This window comes from Barbus barbus, assembly GCF_936440315.1.
Source record: "Barbus barbus genome assembly, chromosome: 34".
Lineage (NCBI taxonomy): Eukaryota > Metazoa > Chordata > Actinopteri > Cypriniformes > Cyprinidae > Barbus > Barbus barbus.
The window spans coordinates 8979445-8989694 of record NC_136762.1 but is presented as its reverse complement, the minus strand read 5'-3'; the positions used below and the strand labels follow the sequence as shown (position 1 = coordinate 8989694).

Genomic DNA, 10250 nt, shown 5'->3' with positions numbered 1-10250 from the left:
TGTATATATATATAAAACTCTATGTATTTAATGTATTACAATGTTACCCTCATCTGGATCTGAAACATTCAGATTTAGGAAGCACATTCCAACAGGTGAGTTTTCTGGTATGGAGGCCGAGAAGGCATTTTGGCTGAACACTGGTGGGTTGTCATTGACATCGATTACGTTGAAGTACACTCTGACCCTGGTGAGCTCACTGTCCCCCTGCTGAGCTGCTGCAGTCAGGATGTAGTAGTGCTCCACCTCAAAATCCAGAGCACGGGACAGGAGAAATTCGCCAGAATGTGGATTGAGAAGGAAAAGACCATCACCATCATCCTCCTGAACAGAGTACACTGAGGTTTCATTTTCCTCACTATGTGCCGTCTCCACATGCCCCACAATTGTCCCTATAAAGGTCATAGACAAGGCTGAATTTAAGTATTTAAAAAAATGCTTTTAAACAGATTGTTGGAAAATGGTGTCCAAAAAGTGCCCACAATTTTTTTTTAAACAACATTGAAATAATATAATATAAAAAAAGCAATGCTCACCAGGTGGTGTGTCTTCCCTCACTTCAAATGAATATACAGATTTGGAAAAGGATAGTTGTGTCAACCTTCTACTACGAAGTGCAGCTAAGCCTGTGGATGGCAGATCTGAGATGTTAAACCACTTCTTTTCATTACTATTCTCCCTCTTTGTCCGTGGTGAACTGTTAGAGCAAACACCACAAAAGAAAATCTGTGTGAACAAAAGGAGAAAATCTTTACTCATAAATTAAATTAGTCACTACTGGGGAAAAAAATGTAGCAAAGGTGTGGGGTAAGAAACATGGAACAGTTTCAGACATTAAATCTTACATGACATACAGAAAAGGGCTCTTTGTGAGAGACCTTTTCTAAAAGCAGCAACAGTACACCTTGATTTGTGTAAGGTCTGTGCTTTGAAAGCTCTCCCCTTACCACAGTATCCCACGCCAGCCTGAATATGTTTCTTTATTTGGGTTCCCCAGGTACCTGCTTTTGTTAAGCTCTAAAATGTCAACTTAGATCTGGACAATCTGGTACCCAAAGAGAGGCTCGACGAATAAATGGAATGCTGTAATCCTGTTCAGCTGAACACACCATAAAATTTAACTTCATTACCATTTATTTTTAAATACATAAATAGCTACACCAAGTAACTCTCACTTGTTTAAGTAAAAATACTGTATAAATACTGCAATATAGGCTATATATATATATATATAGCCTGTATTGCAGTATGAAGTACAAGAATACATTTTGGTTTTAGGACAACTTTGATTAAATGTTTTGATCCACTTCAAATGTTGACTACTGTATAGAGTTCAGATGCAAAAGCCTCTAAGTGCTGTCTGAAATTTTCTTCTAAAATGAGCATTTTTATCAGGCTCCTATGTGTAAATAGGTTCTTTTCATTGCCATTAAAGTGAAATAACTGAACATAAACATACAGGAGCCTGAGAAAAATGCTCATTTTAGAAGAAAATTTTAAACAGCACTTAGAGGCTTTTGCATCTGAACTCTTCATATATAAACACACACACACGATATATATAGTTTGATGTCGCTTTATATATATATATATATATATATATATATATATACTGTATGTATATATATATATATATATATATATATATATTAATTCATTAATTGAATAAAACATTGTCATTACATAAATACATAAACTCAAGTTAATTATATTAAATATATAATATAAATACATATATTAACAATTACATTAAAATATACATACATACATAAATGCAAATATTAAATATTATATTTATATTATATTATTATTATAAATATTACATTGTGTATTTAATATGTGTAGCCTAATTAATTAAACATTGCATGCATACTAAACGATATGTATAAATACCAGGAAACAGTGAGTACAAATCTTAAATAATGTTACAAAGGCTTTCACAAAAACATTAAAATCGTTTTTTTTATTTTTTAGAAAAATACTCACCGTCGCGTGCATGAGAAATATACAGAATCCAAATTTGTTCATCTTTGCTCTTATCCATTTACCTCAAATAAGAACTTTTCTAGGACATAAAACATACTTGAAGATCCACTGGTTCTTTGTGTGCACTCTCTCTCTGTCCAGTGTCCAGTATGTGTGTGTGTGTGTGTGTGTGTGTGTGTGTGTGTGTGTGTGTGTGTGTGTGTGTGTGTGTGTGATTTTACCGGCGCCTCCTGTAACACCGCCTCTCCAACTTAACGCTACAACGCGCAGGTAACGTTAGTAAACTAATAATTACTTGTGATTATTGTCAAATAAAATGTATAGTTTCTCTGGTACATGACATATTTTATGATAGTTAATGTCTATATTGTCTAACTTGAGAATTAAGTTGATACGCCAGTAGCGTTTAAAAGTCGTCTCTGGTTTTCCAGTGGCTTGATGCCGGTCTGTCTGTCTGCATTTAATGTGAACTGACAATGATCTATTTAAATGTTTCCCCCTCTCATATGGCAGCCAAGCAATCCTGTGGCCTCAATCTTTCTCTGTTTGAATTCAAAGGATGCCAGCATGGCACTCGCCCAAAACATGATTGAATGGAGAGAAGCTGTAAAAGAAGAGCCACCAGACAACCGTTGAACAGTGCAATAAAAGAAAAGAACAACTACAGGAATATTAATCTTGAAGCAACTCTGAATGAAATAGGGTACGTCCAGACTGGTTTATAATACTGCTTTTTATCCTACTGTGTTTTTATATATGAACAGTCGAGTCAGTTAGTTAACAAAGTGTGTGCAGAATTATTAGGCAAGTTTATATTCTGGTCATATTTTTTTTTCCAAAAACATTTTACCAATTCCAAATCACATCAATCTTAATAACTACTATTGATTTTGTATTTAATCATTTATAAGTGATATATAGTTGTCCATGAAGGCTGAAAGTCAAAAACTTTCAAAGTCAAAAGGTTTTCTTTTGAGCCAAAAAAGAGATTGCACTCAAGAATAAAAGTAAAAAAAAAAAAAGATTAAATGCGAGAAGGATGAGAAGGATGCAATACTAATGCAATAATAGAATTAGCAAAGTTAAGGGATGCTCATTGGGTCAGCTCGATCAGAATAAAACAGGTGGAGAAGAAAAGGCACGTTAACTGCAAAATAATTAAGAATTAATGTGAAGAATTAGGAGGCATTTAGTCTCCAGGGCCATCAATTTCCAGAACTGCAACCAATGTGTCAGGTTCACAGAGACTATGCTTGGGCAAAAAATTCTTTAAAATGGCCCTCACTTAATAAGAATAACATGCTGATGTGTTGTGAAATACATGAAGACTGATTATGTAGGCTTTATGGACAGATAAGTTGTGAGTGACTCTTAAAGAACCAGCATCACATCCTCTTGTGCCACTGTTTGATGAATTTATCTTCCAGAATCTGGCAGTAAGTTTTGGGAGCTCATTTTAGTTCATCTCCTATCCTGAAAAGTCTGTCTTGCAGGACTGATTAAAAATGAGCTCCTAAAACTTACTGCCAGATTCTGGAAGATAAATTCTTATATAGGCAGGCAGGCAGGGATGTACTGGCCATTGGGCCACAATATAGGCTTAGCTATATGTTATTTATTATATAGCCTAAATGGGAGTATTTTACTTTTATAGAGGTTGTTTTTGTATATATATATATATATATATATATATATATTAAATGACAAATTTCAGTTTATTATTACTTATTTTTTTTTTTTTTAAATCTTATTAATAGCCTACTAGTCAGTTAAACTCTGGATTCTAAGTAGAAACTATTTCATTAGGGCAAAGGATCATTTAAAAGTATAGCTTTAGTAGCTTCTTTCTTTAAATGTTTAGTTCTAATTAATTTTTATTTGAAGTACAATGTTGATTCAATAAGAGCCTGATTACTTTTAAATATCAGTGTATAAATATATAAATTAGGTGTTAGCTATTTTCAAATATCAGTTCACGCAATATTAGTTAAATATTAATGGGATGGTTCACCCAAAAATTAAAATTGTCATCATTTACTCAACATCATGTCATTCCAAACCTGTTCTTTCTTTTGTGGAACATAGCCTAAAAGAAGATGATTTGAGAAATTAAAGACATTTTTGTCCATACAGTAGAAATCAAGGGTAACCAAAATGGGTTGTTAACATTCAAAATATCTTCTTTTGTGTTTTTCACGAGAAAGTAAGTCATACAGGTTTGGAATGACATGAGGGTGAGGAAATGATGACAGAATTTCTTTTAGCAGTAAATTTCCTGCATTCTTGCTCAAAATCAATGCTTTCCTGTCAAGTGCATTTCTATGTGAAAATAAATGCTATCTATAATTTATTTCTGTCCTGTTTTATTTATTCATTTATTTATTGACTCCAATTTAAAGCCTTACACTCAAAAAATGCTGGGTTAAATACAACTCTGGGTGAAATATGGACAAATTTGTTGTATTTAAACCAGCAATGTGTAACCCAGCAAAACATTCACGGGGGAACTCGTGGGCTGGATAGACTGGATTTGTCCAGGGCCGAACTTTAACCCCAGTTCAGCCCTGCAGGCAGGTGCTTTTGTCCAAATATGATAATAAGAAGCTGAAGACACTATAGTAGCAGCAGCAGTATCGTCAACATGGTGGAGCCTATGAGGGGGCAACCAGCTCCATGTAGAATGTACCATCTTCTCTTTAACTCAGTTATAGAGTCAACATTATAAAAATTATAAAAAGTGCTGTTATTTTCTTTTTGCTTTAAAGAATTTATTGCAAATTTGGCTATAAAAATGTTTGCGCATTCAGCAAAGCATATAGTGAATATAGCCTACAGCAAGTGAGGCACAGATCAAACATGTCTTTTTAGACATGCTAAAAGCTTTTAAAAAATAAAAATGCCATTGCAAAATGGTGTGGATTCCCAACCATACATTTGAAAGCATCTTGGTTTGTACTGTTACCACAAGAGTCCAAGACGTCTTCTTTAAAGTAGTTTCAAATCTAATTTAAAATCCAGAGGCACTTTCTTTGCTTCACTGCTTTGTCAATTGCAATCAAAAGGCTCCATTAAGCACATTATTCAAACTGATTAGGGTTCAAATTAACCATCAACTGTACCCCTTAAGCGCCCTCTGGCGGATCTAGAAACAGTCGGACTTATTTTTCTAGCCTTGAGCAATGTTTGTTTCTGTTTTCCCATCTTCCAGGTATTTGACTTCAAGTCAAGCAATTAATAGTAAATTAGATCGTACAGCTTGGTTTACATTTAAGCTATGATAAATATAAAAGTTAAGAGCTGGTCTATTGTGGACTTGTCATTTCCTCTTGAATATTATAGCAACAGATAAATTAATTTACAAGCATAAATATTAGATTTCATTTAACACAAAACTGCAGTTACATTGCTTTGAATAGGTGCTTTAGAATATACTGCCATTTTTATTTTGTCCTTCCTTGCAGTATTGCTCCTTGTAGAGGACATCAAGGTGCGTGTGTAGTAATAGTAAACAAAGCAGTTACACATTACGGCCTCAGGGTGTCGCTCTATTCACATATTCCATAATATACATACATTGCTCTTGCTCAGTCACATAATTGCTTATTTCAGGTCATTAACCAACACATTTTTATTTTCAGATTACGTTTATGCTGTCTGATAAGAGCCTGTCTTCATTTTTAACGACATGCTCTATTAAACAACATTAATTTGTATGCCAGAGCTTAATGCAAAACATTGAAGATCTATGTGTGAAGCAACTTTATGAATGTTTATCTATATTACACATAACTAGATACTTCAAAAACTTTTCGAGTCCCAAAAGTTCTAAAATGTTTAATTGGCTGATGCAGATCATTTATTTTGTTGATAATGCAGTATTAAAGAACCAGTTCATAATACAACGCATACATGGACCAATTACACTTCTTAGATATTACGTGCAATCGCAGTCACTACAGTAGCTACGGAAGAAAAAAAACAGGACAGTTTTCTAAAAAAAGAAATGTTTACTTCAGACACATTCTTGAATGTCAAACAACGCTGCATTCTTGTAATTAGAGTGGTATTCAAAATACAGTTAAAGGACCTTATGACGGCAAATACGAAAAATATTTTTAAAAACTAATATGATAGTGCACTACAGATCTACATAAACCAGATAATTGTGCCATGCACCTTCAGAGAAAACTTCAGTTTAAGAAAACTTATACTGTTCCTGGCAAGAACTACCACTAACGAAAACAAAGATAAAAAAATCATAAGACTGAAGACACATAGTGTTAACTTTACAAAAGGAGAATAACACTGTACATCTTAAAAACGTCGCATATACACAGCCTAACAATTCTTGTTTCTGCTGTATTACGCTTGAAGATGTGAATCGTGTACAATTGGGTTTATGGCATGAACAAGAACCTAGGCTACATCAGTAGCTAATCTAATCATCATCCTCCTCCTCCTCTTCTTCCTCCTCCTCCTCCTCGTCTTCATTTTCATCCTCATCATCATCCTCCCCACCATCTTTTTTGGACAAGCCTGCAATTCCCTTTGTGCGATATAGGGCAATATCCTACAGAAGACAAAAAAACATTCATAAATAGGGCAAGTTTGAGAATATTCAAGACTGTTCAGGATGGAAAAACAAAAGAAACTTTACCTTGTCGTACTTCTCTTTAAGCTTTGCTGCTTTCTTCTCATAGGGCTGCTTCACCTCGGCTGATGAGCTATTCCACATTTCTCCAAGCTTTTTGGCAATGTCTCCGATGGACAGACCTGGGTGCTCCCCCTTAATCTTAGAGCGGTAGTCACCACAGAAAATGAAGAATGCTGACCTTGGGGAGGAAAATTCTATTAAACCAAACTATCTTGAAAAATGTTACATTTTCAATAGAAGTACACGGAGTGAACATACGGAGGTCTCTTAGGCGCGTTGGGATCCTTAAATCGCCTCTTCTTCTCACCCTTTGGTGGGATGTAGTTCTTCATTTCTCTCTCATAGCGAACCTTATCTTGCTTGGCCATATCCTCAAACTTACCCTTTTCTTTGGCAGACATTGTCTGTTTAGAATGAGAAAAAGCTGCATCAAAAAGTGCAAGGTACACTAAAGAGTATATTTTTGCAAAGATTTTTTCAAATAAGTTTAAAAGCACAACATTTCCATAATGTAACAGCATAATATTTATCAGCATTTTTCAGAACAGTACCTTCCATCGCTCTGAACACTTCTTGGAGAATTCAGAGAAGTTTACACTGGCTTCGGGGTGCTTCTTTTTGTGTTCTTCACGGCAAGTTTGCACAAAGTAGGCATAAGAGGACATCTTTCCTCTGGGCTTCCTTGGATCTTTACCCATCTTTACCCTCTAGGAAAAAAAATATATTCTCAAATAAATGAAAGTGACATGCTATACTCTTTTAAATTTTGGATTCTTTTACAATTATGATGCGAACACACATTATATATATATATAAAGAAGCAGACATAAAACAATAAATACTATATATATATATATATATATATATATATATGTGTTTGTGCATGTTTATGTGGTTTATGAGGACACACATTTGTATAATGACATGGGTATGACAGAGGTATTACAATATGAAGGTGGTTTATGAGGACACTGCCTATGTCCCCGTAATTCAAAAGGCTTAAAAAACATACTAAATGGTGTTTTTTTGAAAATCTAAAAATGCACAAAGTCTCCTGTGAGGGCTAAGTTTAGGTGTAGGGTTGGTGTAGGGCAATAGCACACACAGTTTGTTCAGTATAAAAACCATTACGCCTATAGAGAGTCCCCATAAACCACAAAAACCAACATGTGTGTGTGTGTGTGTGTGTGTTTGTGACCCTGGACCACAAAACCAGTCTTAAGTGTCAATTTTTGAAAATTGAGATTTATACATCATCTGAATAAATTAGCTTTCCACTGATGTATGGTTTGTTAGGATATGACAATATTTAGCTGAGATACAACTATTTGAAAATCTGGAATCTGAGGGTGTAAAAAAATCAAAATATTGAGAAAATCACCTTTAAATGTGTCCAAATCAAGTTCTTAGCAATGCATATTACTTATCAAAAATTAAGTTTTGATATATTTACGGTAAGAAATTGACTAAATATCTTCATGGAACATTAATGTCCTAATGATTTTTGGCATAAAATAAAAATAGATCATTTTGACCCATGCAGTGTATTTTTGGCTATTGCTATATATTAATTAAATGGCATAATGCACACATGCATACACATTTAAAGATTTTTGTTTTAAATTTTATTTTCTATATATCAATATTACGTACTGAGGCACATAATGACTCTAAAAGAAAAAAAAATCTGCATAATAAAACGTGCAGTGAAATCACATTATTGAGATGGACAGGGAGACGCACAAAGACCGCCTCAAGTTCACGGTGAAAGACAAGGACATCCTCCATTTCGTGAATAAAAACGCATATTTGTTTCCCCCCTTTTTCCTCATTTATGTGTATTTTACATCAACTGAACATTCACAGCAGCATCGCCCAAGAGCGGGCAGGTATATTACATAGGGCCCGCCTTAAAATACCTAAACGGTGCAACAACAATAATATTTCTTCTTCCATTTTGAAAAAGCCGTCTTCATGAGATAAAGTCCCCCTCAATTGTCTCCTCCCACATTCCTGAGTAATTTCGAGGACCCAAAATCACCGCACTTCATCCGTTTCTCGCTCCTTTCCGATATTATCGCCTCCCTATGGAAGAAGCCGCTCTGTATGGACACAGTGTCTGTAACTATAAGCGCTATGCAATGGGAGTTTCGCTCTCGTAAGTCCGCCGTTCAACTGGAGCCACATGAGCACAGCTAGCAGAGCCAACATGGCTTCCTCACTCTCTCCCTTTATGCCTGCCAGCCAGAGCCGCATACACACAACACCGGCGGTGGGAAACAATATAAATAGAATAATATCCCTTCTTTCTTGGAAAACACCAGAATTCACTAAAATAGACCCTCGGGCTTTCGTATGAGTTTAAAAAGCAGTGCAAACGAGCTTGGCTTGATTTTATTTTATTAGTTAAGTTGATGGCGCTTACACCCCGTCAGTCTCCATCCCCCGCCACTCAACGCACCGAGTCTCCTCCGCAAGCCAGCCATATTATATTACTGAACACGGGCCGTTCTGAAGGACCAGGGAGAAACATGCACAAAATGACTAGTACATTCCCTCAGGACTGGTCAATTTCTCCGAGGTGTTTTTAGTCTGTATGTGAGAATGCCACGCGCGTCACTGGCTCACACAATAACAGCTGAGACTCAAAAAAAGCTAACGTAACTGCTTTAGCTGGGATGGCTACCTGACAAATATAACATAAGACTATTAGAATACTGTCATTTCAAAAGGAAAAATCTATTTTTTTTATCTTCAGAAGATATTTTCAGTCAGGACATTTCACGCGCACTGACTGAATGACCGGCGAATAGATTCTGACAAAGATCACCAAATACGCAACTACCAAGAGAAAATGTACGACGTTTTTTGAAAAATGGCTAATTTAGGTCCTGAAAAGCATATTTTGGCAAAACTCACCAGCCTTCTCTATCTGCAGCCTCTGGATGTCTAGATAAGGGGGCTTTGAGGTACAATAACACCGATGCGCGCTCTTCCAAGTGCCCTCCGCTCACGAGAGACACAGCATACAGTCACGATTCCTATTGGCTACCGCCAAGTGTTGAGCGCCTGTGATTGGCTGTCGGCACACTATAGCCTCTACGAGAGCTGAGGTGTGGTTGGCTGCTCATCGGCGAAACGTCATATTTTTTCAACAGCGCGTGAACATGAAAAATACAAGCGCAATAATTTCAGACACCGTTTTGTACCGCAGATTACTTACTGTAGTAAATGTAAGCACACCGTTGTTGTTTAAGTAAAGGCTTCAAATTGTATGACAACTATTTGCTTTGAATACATAATATTTCAAGGATTCCACCGCACAACTGCGCGTTAATAACTGTCGGAAGAAAAAAGAATAGTGTATACTTACTACCAGTGCATACTGTGTATACCCTGAGTGTATACCTACCCGTACTATACTGATCGAATTACGGGGATTTAGAGGAACCTGGACAGAATGAAGGCTTTAACCCCTCTAAAGTATATAAAAACAAATTGTTGTGAGTATTGCACAGTACATTCATGTCATTCTACATATTAGATGAGGAACGTTTCAATAGCATTTCAGTGAGGAAACAAGTATGCGCTTGCAACCATAGCAAAAGAA

The 10250-nt window shown here is 35.8% G+C and overlaps 1 protein-coding gene across 2 annotated transcripts; it reads right to left on the bottom strand.

Moving 5' to 3' along the window:
* Positions 1 to 5352: 5352 nt before the first annotated feature.
* hmgb1b (high mobility group box 1b) lies at positions 5353 to 10000 on the bottom strand. 2 transcript variants are annotated; one of them, XM_079391529.1, is made up of 5 exons: positions 9560 to 10000; positions 7192 to 7347; positions 6899 to 7044; positions 6644 to 6818; positions 5353 to 6556 (listed from the first exon to the last, which is right to left on the bottom strand). In XM_079391529.1, the coding sequence occupies exons 2-5, from the start codon at positions 7336 to 7338 to the stop codon at positions 6425 to 6427; spliced, it is 600 nt and encodes a 199-aa protein (XP_079247655.1). In that variant the 5' UTR covers positions 7339 to 7347; positions 9560 to 10000; the 3' UTR covers positions 5353 to 6424. The 2 variants fall into 2 exon arrangements, with proteins under 2 accessions (XP_079247655.1, XP_079247654.1); XM_079391528.1 differs by having other exon boundaries at positions 5806 to 6556; positions 6654 to 6818; positions 9560 to 9672.
* Positions 10001 to 10250: the final 250 nt, after the last annotated feature.